This window comes from Cystoisospora suis (assembly GCF_002600585.1).
Source record: "Cystoisospora suis strain Wien I chromosome Unknown contig_7362, whole genome shotgun sequence".
Lineage (NCBI taxonomy): Eukaryota > Apicomplexa > Conoidasida > Eucoccidiorida > Sarcocystidae > Cystoisospora > Cystoisospora suis.
Window position 1 is genome coordinate 105 of NW_027160148.1, and position 13320 is coordinate 13424.

A 13320-nucleotide genomic window follows, 5' to 3' on the forward strand; every position below is an offset into this window, starting at 1 on the left:
AATCTTAGCTTCATTCACTGCCGAATCTCCTTATCATAGACAGATCTCTGTCTTCTTCTTCTTTCCCACTCCAAAACAACACCCTCTCTCTCTGTCTTTCTAAACCTCTGTTTCTCCCAATATAAGCCGAATAGCATTTCACACACACACACCCCCCGCCCACCCCGAGTGTTCCTTGATAGGAATTTTCTCTCTCTTTCTCAAGGGCCTTGCTGCCCCGTCTCCTCCTCTTCCTCTCTCCGTGTGTGTCTTCTCCTGCCACGACCACGACCGTCACCATCGAGATCTCTTTTCTCTCGATAATTCAATTCGATTCTCTTCTGTCTCTCTTTCTTTCTTTTTCTCCGCGCTTCTCTTACTTTTACTTCCGTCCAGTCTCTATTTCTCACTTTTTCTCTTCAAGACATCTCGAAAAGTAGTAGTAGGAGAAGAAGAAGAAAGAGAGAAGAACCGTCTGTCTTCTCTTTCGCAGGCCTCTCTCCACTCCCTCTCCCCGCTCTTCGCCTGCGGGCTAGGGCGATTGCAGAGAGACCTTCTTTTTCTCTCTCGGACTTTTCTTCTTTTCTTTGGCTTTCCTCGTCTTCTTTTTTATCTCAGTGACGAGAGGAATCTTGAAATATATTGTAGAGAACCTACCTAGGACGTGTCTGTCTCCTTTCGGTATCCGTCTTTCTCTCTCTGTCTGCCTGTCTGTCTTGTTGATCTTTCACGAAGAGAAGATCATAGTCATTTTTCTTCTTTCCAGAGAGGGAGAGAGAAATTGGACTACGAGACAAGTTGTCTCGTTTCTTCAATCTCTACACATCTCTTTCGGATTTCAGGAGATCTCTGTAAAATACTTGCCGAGTCTTCTCTTCTTTTCTCTCCTTTGTTGAACTGAAGAAGGCAGTGACGATACGAAGATCTTCACGAAGTTTTGCATTCTCTTCACTAAAGAGGTATTTAGCTAGCATTCCGCTTTTTCTTTTTGAAAGGAACAAGATAAAAAGATTCTCTTCGTCGCCAAGTGTACATACACACATACAGAGAGAAACAGCTACATAAACCCATTCATACATCCAGATTCATCCATATGCATTCATGTGTATATACAGGTTAGACATGTGTTTCATCTTCTTTGTCGGTTGCTACGAAGAAAACAGATTGGCTTTTTTTCTTCTCTTCAACTCCAGTCTCTCTTGATCAGCGCCTCCCCCCCTATCTCTTTCTCTCGGCTCGTTCTTTCTGTCTTTCTCTCGTTGCTTCTATCCTTTTCTCTTCTTCTCTTCAGCTGTAAAGAGACTAACTCCCTTTTTCACTTGACAAAGATACGTGCGGCTCGTCAGTCCACCGGCTCGGGTGCTTTTCTCTTCTCCTTTTCTGCACATCTTCTTTACTCTCTCTCTGCGTTACTTCTCTCTTCTTCTTCATGTTAGGATGGCTCCTTTCTTTTCTCCCGTCCACTCTGTTTCTTTCTTTTCGTCTTTTTCCTCTTTCTCGTCTCCGTATATCAAGATGATCTCTGTCTCCTTTCTGTTGTTCTTCTTCGCCGCTTCATTAGAGAAGAATCTCTCAGGTTTAGAGAGATCATCTAGCAGTTCTTTTTCCCTTCTCTCCTCTCAGGCATTCGTGGTAAGAAAGAAAGAAGCTTTTTCTTGAAGGTAGAAGGGTATATCTGGAATTCTCTTCTTTTCCGTATGACTCGATCCTGCTCTCACGCAGTTAGAAATACTTCTCGGAATAATGCTGCCCTGTGCCTTTTCATTGGCTTTATGTTTCCTCGGAGTGGGGTGATGTATCTGTATGTACATACACCTGAAATAGGTGTCCGCATTCCCAATTCAGGTGTACGTACACCTAATGTTGATGCAGGAAACAAAACACCCTAGTAGGTGTCTAGACACCTGGCATAAGTGTCGATACACCTTGGGGGAGTATGTACACCTGAGGTAGGCCCCCATACTCCCCACATATATGGAAGCGCACCTGAGGGAGGTGTACATACAGGTGGGGAGACATGAGATAAATTCACACACATGACATCCGAAGGTTTTCTCGTCCGTGGAATGCACTTCTATCTACATGACACTTCTTTCTTTCTGTTTCAGAGAGAAGAGAAAAGAAATACTCGTGAAGAGTTCTAGAGACTTCCTCGACACTCTAAGCATTCCTCTGTGAATGTTATGCATTCCTCTGTCGTTGTGAACTTTGTCTTTCTTTCTTCTCCATAAATATGACGAGAAAAATAGTGTGATATGCATGTGCTGCTGTGCAACCCTCTACAGCATAGAATTTCTTCACTCTGTTTCATATCTTTTTCTTTCTTTAGCTTGAGCCATCTCCTCCAGGAGAAAGGAATCTGGAGAGGTCGCCTCTACCTTCTACTGCTTATTCTGCCTCGCATGTCCTGGGCGATCTATGGATGAACGACGAAGAAGAAGGAGAGAAGAAGAGAAATGGTCTAAACAGGAAAAGAAGAGTAGTAGCAGCTCTTCAGGAGGGGACAGCAATAGATTCTTCTTCTGACTCGTCTTTTGCTTATGGAGATGAAGAAGACCACGAAGAAAGAAATCATGTGGAAGAAAAAGACGAAGAACACGCGCATAGCAATACCTCCCCGGGTGTACATACACCAGATGAGATGCCGGGGAGAAGTGGAGAAGATTCAAAGGAGATGTGGGACAGAGAGAGAAAAGAGCAAGACTTTTCTTCTCCTTCTTCCTCTTCTTTACTACGGACTTCTCCAGTCGTAGAGCCAAGCGGAGAGCAAGTGACTCTTTCAGAGAGACAGGGGGAAAGAACTCCTTCTGGTGTCGATTCTCATCAACCCAAGTCTTATTCGGCTCGGGTGTATGTACACCGCAATGAGACATCTCCACGGTGGAACGATAAAAGAGAGAATTCAGCTGCGTGTAAGGGAGGAGTTACGAGCGGCGGAGAAGAACGAGTAGAAAAAGAGAGAAGAGAAAGAAAAGATCACGAAAATGTTGCGAGTGAAGGAAGTAGAACGACAACAGAATCTCTTGAAAGTTCTATACGAAAACACTCCATGTAAGAATAGCAACGACCAAGACGACCACCCCACCCCGTTGACACTCCCTTGGTGCATGCACTTCTCTCCCTCCCAGGCAATCTTCGTATACATATATAGATAGATAGATATATGTATTTATATGCATGTTTCTTTGCTATCTATCTCACTGTTGACCTTGATCCATAGATATGAGGGTTCCCAGCCAAGGAGATGAAAAGAAGAAGAAAAAAGAAGAAAGAGTCAACATGAATGTCCTTTTCTTAAGTTCCATATCTATACAGAGAAATTCCATCACTCTCTTGTTCTTTCTCTCTCCCCTTCTTTCTTTCATTCCTTCTATCCTCTTCTTTCCTTCTCTTTCTTCCTTCCATTTTTTGTCCCCTCTCTCTTCCTCTATATATACATATATACATATAGGGTGTGTGAGTTATCTCTCGTTCGAAGACCTCGTAGGAGGTGTACGTACAGCACGGTGTAGAAGGTGAATGACTGTATCGTAGAGAGAAAAATGTCGAGAAAGAAACATGAGAAAGACCAGTAAAGAGAGGCCATTCATGGACTTGGTGAAGAAGAAGAAAAAGCTTCAGTGTGAGGAGATAGACCAGCTACTTTCGAAGGAAGTCTTTGTATTCTCACTGCATATCCATCAATACATGGCTGGATGGATTCACATCTATCTTATGAATGAAACCCATACTACCTAACTGGCTGTAGCCACACAAGTCAAAGAGAAAAGATACATCCGGAATATATATATATATACATCTAGATACATGTAGTTGTATATATATATATATATGTACGTTGATGTATGTATGCTATGTACATCGATGTATGAATGGATTCCCCATTTTAGTAGAGTTGCGTGAAAGGAGGAGTATACTTTTCTTCTTTTCTTCTTTCTTTCTCTCTCTCATTCACCTGAGGCACCCTCTCTCTGAGACGTCTTTCTTTGGTCATTGTTAGATGAAAGTTCTTTCTTTCTCTTTTTCTTTCTCCCCCCCGCCTCTCTTCTTCTGCTCGCACTTTATCTTTCCGTCTCCTTTCTCTCTCTCTCTCCTGTGAAAACTGTCCTTTTTCTTCTTCCATTTCTCTAAGCCAGTCAAGGCAGCATCCAAAGCGAAGACAGCGTGACAGCCTTTCTCATTCACTTCTTTCTATAGGCGACGCCCCCCCCTTCTTCTCTCACAGCCGCCTTCATGCACCTATACATATTCATACATAGGCAACCTTTCTTCCTTCTTCGAGGTCACTGTGTCTCTATATCTCTCTCTATATGTATGAATGTGCATCCGTCGACAATTCGCTCTCTTTCTTTCTTTCTCTGTCCCTGTTTCTTAGAGACGTGAGCAATGAAGGAGACTTATCTTCTCAAGCACATCGGCGCGAGGAAGGAAGGAATTCTCTTAAGAATAGAAAGGCTATGCCGGCCTTCTTCAAGTCTTCTTCCTCGTCTTCCTCTTCTTCTACTTCTTCCTATACTCAAAGAGGGCGGTCGCGTGCCATGTCGTATTCTACTTATGACGAAGATGATGAAGAAGAAGAAGAATTTCTGACAGATGACGAAGATGCTTCTTCTTTTGGAGGAAGAGGAGATAGCGGGACGTCTCGGGCTCTCAACTTTTTCAAAAGAAAGCTTAGACACGCCGTCACCTGTCCAGCTGCGAAAATTCTTCTTGGATTAGGAGGAATTGTCGCACTAGGTAAGAGAAAGCAGAAGAAGAAGGAGAAGAATCTGCATACATACATACAGGCATGCATAGGTACATACAGTCTCTTCACGTTTGCCTATGTGTCTCTCTCTCTCCTTTCTTGTTTCTTTCTTCGTTTCTCTAGAAATGCTTTCGTCTTCATGTTCGATGCGCGAAACTTTTCTTTCTCTGCTCCTAAGAAGAGATAGATTGATAAATCGATTTACACAGACAGAGAGATCTAGTTTCTCTCTGATGGATTCTCTTCCTCTTCTTCTCTCAACAGAGCCCTTTCTTCTTCTTCCTCCTTCTCTCTAAGACAGGCAGAGACACTCCAAGACGAGCGCGCGGCATATAGAGATCGATTAAGATTTCCACCCCATTCTTCAATCTTTTTCTTCTTCTTTTCTTGTTCTCTGTCTTTCTCCTAGGAAGCCTGGGTATAAAGTATACCCAAGAGATTCTCAAGAAGCGAAGGCGGCAGCGCCTCGAAGACCGACCGTCGACACCTTTTACAGATCTCTTGGGCTATGTGCTTCTTACACATGAAAGAAAGAAGAGCAAGCTATCTTCTTCATTCCGAGAAGGAGGAAGACGCGACCAAGGAGGAGGAGAAGAAGAAGAGAGTCTAGTTTCTTCTTCGACGATCGAAGTGTCAACGGCCGATGTTTTACCTAGTGGAAGAAAGAGAAGTCCTTCTTCTCCAGGAGGCAGCCATCCCACTGTGACCGCTCTTTACTTCACAGGGAGCGCAGTCGAAGAAATGCTTGAGGTAAGTTCAGACAAGTAAACAAAGAAGGAAAGAAAGAAAAGAAAGCGAAAGAGAGAGAGTGAGTGAAAGTGGAAATGGGTCTCACAAGCCATCGAACTCCTGCAAGAATATAGGATGTATAGGATTCAGAGGCTTCATAGATAGATAGATTATAGATAGATAGGTAGATAGATAGATATAGATAGATAGATAGATGTCTCGTTCATTTTTCTTCGTCATTTATCATAGATTGAATGATACTTCCATACATCTTCATGCCCTCCCATCGCATACACCCCCGACACACACCACATCACACTCTTTTGCTCTCTTCTGTCTTCTTCTTTCCTTCTCTTTCTCCTTCTCTCCATTCATTCTTTCTTCTTTCTTTCTTTCTTGCTGTTTCATCTAGATACGTGATCTTGTCCTTACAGCTGAGATTGCCCCTGAGGTGTTCGTTTGCGTGTTCTCCTCTCTCTTTCTTTCTTTCTCTCTTTCTTTCTTTTCTAGACACGTGGGTATGTTCCCTTCACCCCTCGATTGAAGTCGATTGCCGAGGGTTGTCGAGCGAAAGGCCAAGATTTAAGAGTAGTTTATGTCTCAGCAGATAGCAATGTAAAAGACGCGGAGAAACATTTCTCTCAGATGCCTTGGTAAGAAAGGAAGGACATAAAAGAGTGAAAGATGAGAGAAGAGACAGGGGATGAATCAGTGTCTCTCTTTCTATGTTTCTATCTTGACGCATCTTCTTCATTGGCCTTTCTCTTGTCTTCTCTCCATTCTCTTTTCTCTTCTCTCCGTGTTGTTCTCTGTGTGGTATCTTACGTTTCTCTTTGAATGGCTCTCTCTTTTCTTTCTTTCTTTCTCTGCGGAGGAAGTAGGCATTTCTCTAAGAGGAGATAAGATACAACATACAGAGGGAGAGAGATGAAAGATAGATAAATAAATAGATAGAGATAGATAGACACAGGAGACATAGAGAGGTAGAGTAAAGAGATAGTAAGCAACTAAAGAGAGGAGTAGATAAAAGATTTAGGCTTAAGTAAGAGTCTTTTCTCCCCCTTATGCCTCATCTCTTTTCTTCCTTTCTACAGAAATAGCAGTTCGAGACATCTCTTTCTTTCTTTCATGTCTTTCTTCTTTCTGCTCTCCTGCCCTTCTCGATCCATCTTGAACCTCTCTCGAATCTCTCTCTTGTTGTCTCTCTTTCTCGGTGTGTGTATTGGTCTATCTCTGTATCTTGATCTTTCCCCTTTCTTCGTGGTTATCTGGATTTCTTTCTCTCCTTTCCCGTAGGTATGCAGTCCCTTACGATGATGCGAAAGGTCGAGAGATAGCTCAAAAGCTCTATCGCCGCTTTCGTGTGTCTACACTTCCACAGCTTGTTCTTTTGAATGAAGAAGGAGAAGTAGTGAACCCCCAGGCCTATGCGTCGATGCTAATGAATCCTGCAGACTTCCCCTGGAAGAAAAAGACCATCAAAGAACTCCTAGGAGACACCCTACTTCAGCATGACGGAAAGATTGTCTCCAAGGTAAGAAGAAGAAGAAGAAAAAGAGGAAAGGGGGAGAAAAGAAGGAAGGAAAGGAAGAGTGAGGGAGTGAGATAGAAGAGATGCTAAAGAAGAAAGAATGAAGGGGTGAAGAAAACATCTATCTCTCTTTCTTCTTTCTTGCCTCCTTTTCGAGAAACCCCTCCTTCGTTATCTAGACAATCGACACATGGGTAGGTAGGTAGGTAGCGAGCTAGCTAGTCGAGTGTCTTCTGCCTAGCGGTTGCGGTGTCCCGAGAGACACACCACCCAGGCTGGCCTCTATTCACGAGACTATCGATGTCTTAGAGAAAGAGAGAGAGGGAAAGTCGAAGAGAAGAAAGAAAGAAAGAAAGTTTCTTTCTTATATCGATAGAAGAAGAAGTTTACAAAAAGTCCGCTTTCTTCAGTTGCCTTTTGAGAGTGAAGAGAGAGGCGAAGAAGAAGAAGAATGTGTCTTCTAAAGAACGTCTTCTCTTTCTTTTCGTTTCAACTGAAGAGAATGAGAGTGATAAGAAAGAGTGGAGGGTGCAGTAGGTATTGAAGTGTATGTACAGTCCCCTACCGTACTGAATCCTAAAGAAGCTACAGGACAAGAAGAGCCGATCGCCATCTCTTTGTCTCTTTCTCTTTCCGTTTTTCCTCCGTTCCGTCGATCTCTCTCTCTTTCTGTCTCTATTCTTTCTCTCTATATATATTATATACATGAAGAGAGAGAAACATATACATACATATACATATCATGGAGAAGATAAATGTAGATATCTTCTCTATGTCTCTCTAGTAGTTATGTATCTCTCTATCAGTCTGTCTATCTTCATGTATACCATATCATCTCTCTTTCTTCCTTTCTCTCTTCCGTCAGTGTAGCTATCCATCTATCTCTCTATCTCTTTCTTTCTCTTTTTGGTCTTTGTTTCAATCTCCCTCCTCGTGTCCCCTTGCGTCTGTCTTGTGCCTGTCGCAGGATGAAGTCTTGAAGGGGGAGAAGAAGAAGAAGAGAGTGATCGGTCTGTACTTTAGCGCTTCGTGGTGTCCCCCTTGTCAGAACTTCACGCCGAAGCTTGTGGAGACTTTAAAACTTCTCAAGGAAAGAAAACGGAAAGAAGGAGAAGAAGGAGAGAATGAAGAAGGAGGAGAAGAAGAGGAGGTCGAGGTCATTTTCGTCAGTAACGATAAAGATGAGACTCAGTTCAATGAATATTTCAAGAAAATGGACGGCTTCTATGCCATCCCCTATACCGATACAAATAGAAGAGCTATCTTACAGGTATGGTAGGAACGGGGGTGGAGACGGAATCTCATCTCTCCTCTCTCTTCTTCTTTCTCGAAGATCTCCTCCTTCTCTCTCCTTTCTTCCCCTTGGGGTGTATACATGCCTCTCTCCCTCTCTTCTTTCTCTTCTTCGCCTCCAATCGAAAACGAGAGCTGACGTATGATCGTGAGAAGGATGTATTCTATCCATTCATCTATTTATCTATCTTTCTTCAGCTATCCCCATCTATCTCTCTCTAGATCTCTCCACTTTCTCTCTGTCTTTCTCTTCTCTCTCTATTGTTCCCCCTCTCTCTTTTCTTCTCTTCTTTATCTCTCTCTCATCTTTCCTTTTTCTTTCTTTCTTTGCGGTGTCATTCCTTCATTGCTTTTTCTTTTCTTTCCTAGGAGGCCCTGAACATTCGGTCGCTCCCCACATTGATATGGATCAGAGAAACTCCCGGACAAGAAGAAGAAGGAGAAGGTGTTGCTGGCGACGAAGAAAGCAGAGAGAAGGAGAGAGAAGAAATCTTAACGAAGAGAGGCGTGCAAGCAGTCATGGAAGATCGAGAGGCTTTGAACTTTCCTTGGAGAGACAAGGAAATCCACGATGTCTCGGAGACCGTTGAAGGCTTAGCAGAGGAGCCTGTCTTCATCCTCTTCACGGAATACGCAGATGAAAAGTCGCAGATGGATCAACAGAAAGTAAGAAATCTAGATCATCTCTGGATTCGAGAGATGAAAAGAAGAAAAAGAAAGACATACCCCTATGCATCTATTTCCCTGTATCTAGCTGTGTGTCTCTTCTTTCTGTTCTTTTTCTTGTCTAGGAGCTGGAAGAAGCGGCGATTGCACTCAAATCTCAGAAGAATGATGGAAAGTATCCACCCCTGCCACGTCTCTTCACAGCTAAGAAGTTGACACCTCGATCCATTGCTCTACGAAGAATCTGCAAGCAAGAACCCTCTTCTTCTTCTTCTACACCTTCGTCAACAGATTCGCTCGGAGGCGGGAGAAAAGCAAAGGACCCACCTCAGCAACACGATCCAAGGAAACCTGTCATGGTAAATACCACATACACATATACGTAGAAAGAAAGAGATAGTACATACATCTATAGACATACATACATATTCATACATGTATATATATATATATATATATATTATATATATGCATGTGGAGATGTATCTACTATCTATCTCTCTATCTTTCTTTCTTTCTTTGTGTGTAGTTTGTTGCTGCTGTTATGAGTGTCCTAGATGTCGGTCGTAGGAAATCTCTTTTTCGAGAGAAAGAAAATGAAGAGAAATCTAAATCGATTCGATCCAACACTCCGGGACTTCTTACGCCCCTCTCTTGGCACGGCCTAGCCTTGCTGATCATATACTCGGCATAGACGTACACATGTACCTATTCAAATATACATATATATAGATATATATATGTATACTAGAGATGGGTATTATTCGTTGTGTAATGTTTCGATGGAGTCATTTAGGTAGATAGACAGATAAGTATTGATCGACAAATCTCTCTCTGTTTGAGACAGTAGGATCGGTTTTCCTCTTCTTCTCTCCCTCGCTTTGGATCTGTCTCTTTTCTCTTCTCCTTCTCTCTGGATGTCTACGCAAGTCTATAGAGATATCGAAGTGTACATAAAGAAAGATGCGGGATAGATCCCAGATAGGTGAACAGATTGAAGAGACATCGACCGACGTGCGGTTTTTCTCTTCTGTTCTTTTTGTCTGTATGTACTCTGTGTGCGTTTGTCTGTAGGTAATTTTGGACTTGATTGATCAGAGCTACTATGTCTACGAGAAAGATAAGAAGGAAGAAGGATCTACGGAGGAGACGTCAATTTCTTCTTCGTCTTCTGAGAAGGAAGGAAAGGGAGAAGGTCATGAGAGTTCGGGTATGATTTCTTCGCAGGAAATTGTGCGCTTCATCCATCGGTTTCGAAGTGAACAACTTTCTCGGCAATCTCTCGCAATTCCCGAGCCTTAAAAAGCTTCTTGAGAAAGAATGAAAGAAACTAGTGGCGCTTGCTAGTTAAGAAGGAGAAGAAGAAGAGGTATTCTTCGTCATCGTCGTCTTTGTTTCCTAGAGAGATAAGTGGAAATTCTCTGTCTAGTCATCTATCTACCTACCTCTCTCTCTCTTTCCTCTTCCTCTTTCTTTTCTTCTTTCTTTAAGGAAGTTCCTCTTCGTTGCAATCTCTTTTCTTCTCTTCTGCTTATCGGCTCTCTCTTTGTCCTGCTAAGAGAGAGAGGAAAGACGTCAAAAGAGAGAGAGCGAGAGTTCTTCTTTTCTTTCTCTTGTTGCTACAGAGAGTGATAGGAGTACGACGAGACAGCAGCACTCCCCCCTTGCGTGATATAGATAGATAGTGATATAGATAGATAGATTAAAGAGAAATAGAGAGATAGATAGTAGTTAGATAGAGCTCTCTTTGATTGAAGGATTGACTTCTTCATCCTCTCTTCTTTAGGAGAAACAGAAGAAGAATAAGAAGAAAAGAAAGAAAGAGAGAAAGTGTGAGAAAGAAGAAGAGAATGAAGTAATTCATTTTCTCTGGAGAAGATCTCGAGATCTCCCCTCATATCAATCTACTTCTTTCTCTCTATATACATCTATCTATCTATATATATATATATATGATGTATGTATGTGTGTATATATGTATGTGGATGGATATCTATTTGTATGAGTATGTCTTTGCATGGTGATGTAGTTAAACGAGAAGAAAGAAAGAAGAGAAATAGACAGAGAAAGAAAGAAGAGACAAGTTGTCTCCTCTTTCGGTCGTCTTCTTGTCGTATAGGCAGAAGATACCTATCTGTCTATCTATCTCTATATCTTGTGGGTCCCTTCTTATGTCTCTGTGAAGAGATGAAGAAGAGAAAGAGGAAGAGAACCGGACAGTTTTCCTAGGTCTTCTCCCTATCTCTTTCTTCCTTTAACTTTGGAGCTAGAAAGAAGAACTTGTCGACTCTCTATCTTTCTTTCTTTCTCTGTCCGTTTTCTTCTTTCTGCTCCTTTCTCCTGTCTACCTCCTTCTTCTTTATGCCGAAAGAACTGTTCTAAAGAGCCTTCTCAAGAGAAACGTCCATGGATTGAGACACACACAGAGAGAGAGAAAAAGAAGAGAAAGAAGAAGGTACTAGAAATACAACTTCGGTAATGCAACTATCACGAAGAGAGGGGGAAGATCCAAGGTAGATCAATTGAAGAGAGAACAAAGAGAGATAGAGACAGACATAAATCAGGACAAAGAGAGAGAGACAGATAGAGAGAGAAACAGATTCAAGGGAGACAGATAGATGAAAGCTAAATAGATACATTAGACACCAGATAGAGAAATAGATAGATAGATAGATTATGTGACTGTTTTGCTCCTTCTTTTCTATGGGGGGACAGAAGTAGTCGTAGACCAAAAAGTGGACTCATTCTTTTGTTTCTTACCGTAGCTCTTTCTCTAAGAAGAAAGACAGAAGAGAAGATACATAAGAAGAAGAATGATGAGAACGTACTCTACTCGTCTTCAGTAGTAAGAGTTCTAGTAGTAGCAGTAGTAGTAGTGATAGAGCTGATAGGAAGACTAAAAGATAAAGATGAAGATGAACAATTCGAGAATGGAAGAGAAAGAGAATGAAGAAGAAGACACAGTGATTCCTTGGATATAAATATATATATAAATATATATATATATATATAACCATAAGGATGGTCTTTTTGATAGGATGAACTCTCTATCTATCTATCTCGAAGTATGCCTATCTATCTTTTCTGGTTCCTCTTTCTTAGTGTATGGAGAGAAACACACTCGGACTAGAATGATGGAGAGCCTCTACAGTATAAAGCGGCACGACAAAAAGAAAGAAAGAAAGAGGAGGGAGGGAGCAGCTGGAGAAAGAGGAGTAGGAGTGTATGTGTGGTGTATAGACACCTCCCCATTCATTCCTATTGCAGACTGCTGATGTCTTTTTACTTATGTTGATGACTGGTACGATTAGATTACCGATAAGTAGGTGACTGATTGAATAGATAGATAGATAAATGAAAGTAATGGAGGAAGTGGGAATGCGTCAATACCTCCTAACTGCCTGATCGGTTTGCCCCCTCACCCCCCCCCTCATCATCGCATTGTTCAGAGAGCAGGAGGAGGAGTGAGGTGTACGTACACTCTACGTGTATTCTTCCGAGTCAGGCAGCCAATGCATGAATGATTGAATGGGTATCTTTTTGCTTCTCGGTTTTCTTTCAAGCGATAGAAAGAAAGTTTTCGTAGGAATAAAGGACGAAATTTGAAGACAAGAAGAATGAAGAAAGGGACGAAAATAGGGGGGGGGAGGAACAAAAGAAACGAAGAAGAAATTTCTTCTCGGGCAAAACAGAAAGAGGAAAATGGGAAGTGTACATACACCTCAGAAGAAGAGCAATCACTAGGCACAGCAATACTGTCGTCTATCTTGCCGTAGGAAGTTTCTCTCTCTTTCTATTCCACACTTGTATCTCCACACTTGCATACTGCTACACACGCTCATTCATATATACACCTCTTCACACCACTCCCTCTCCTCCGCCTGCTGTAAGTCAACGACGATCTTCTTTCTTCTGTCTTCTTTCTCTTCTTCAAGTGTATAGACACCTCCTCCTCGTGATTAACCTGATGGCGGTGCTTAGGCAAACAACCCATTGAGTTAAGACTAGTCAGTCAAGTTAAATAAGGAAAAAGAAGAAAAGAAGACAAAAGAATACGAAAACACAAAAGGAAGACGACTACTAACTTCAATCTCTTCTACTTCTTCATCTTGTCTTACTTTTCTTCTATCTCTCTTGAAGGTTCTTCTTGTTCTTTTCTCTCTCTCTGCACTCCTACGGACATCATGAAGAGAAGGAAGAAAGAAAGATCACACATACCTTCTCTCTTCTCTCTCTATCTGTCTACTAGGTCTCTTTCTTTTTCTGTCTTTCTCTTACTCTTTCTTTCTTCTCAAACTTCTCTTCAAGTTAGAGGGACATGTCCGTCCAATCGAATTCACCCCCCCTCCCCAAGAGAACCGAAGAAAAGGCGAGA

General features: G+C 42.0%; 2 protein-coding genes across 2 annotated transcripts in view; one reads left to right on the forward strand and one right to left on the reverse strand.

The window, feature by feature from the left end:
- The first annotated feature begins 297 nt into the window (after positions 1-297).
- On the forward strand, positions 298-11223 carry CSUI_010413 (apicoplast-associated thioredoxin family protein atrx1). Its single transcript, XM_068070517.1, has 10 exons — positions 298-1611; positions 2309-3030; positions 4355-4716; positions 5136-5476; positions 5966-6108; positions 6752-6989; positions 7954-8256; positions 8649-8945; positions 9071-9304; positions 10020-11223. Exons 1-10 carry the CDS (start codon positions 1417-1419, stop codon positions 10245-10247), a joined length of 3063 nt encoding a protein of 1020 aa, XP_067917506.1. The 5' UTR covers positions 298-1416; the 3' UTR covers positions 10248-11223.
- Positions 11224-12480: 1257 nt separating this feature from the next.
- CSUI_010414 (uncharacterized protein) overlaps positions 12481-13320 on the reverse strand; it is a gene marked incomplete at its 5' end in the record, with an annotated part of 1085 nt that continues 245 nt past the window's right edge. The window contains one exon of the mRNA XM_068070518.1: positions 12481-13320. This exon is cut by the window's right edge and continues 245 nt beyond it. Within this exon, the coding sequence (XP_067917507.1) occupies positions 13254-13320 (67 nt within the window). The 3' untranslated portion in view covers positions 12481-13253.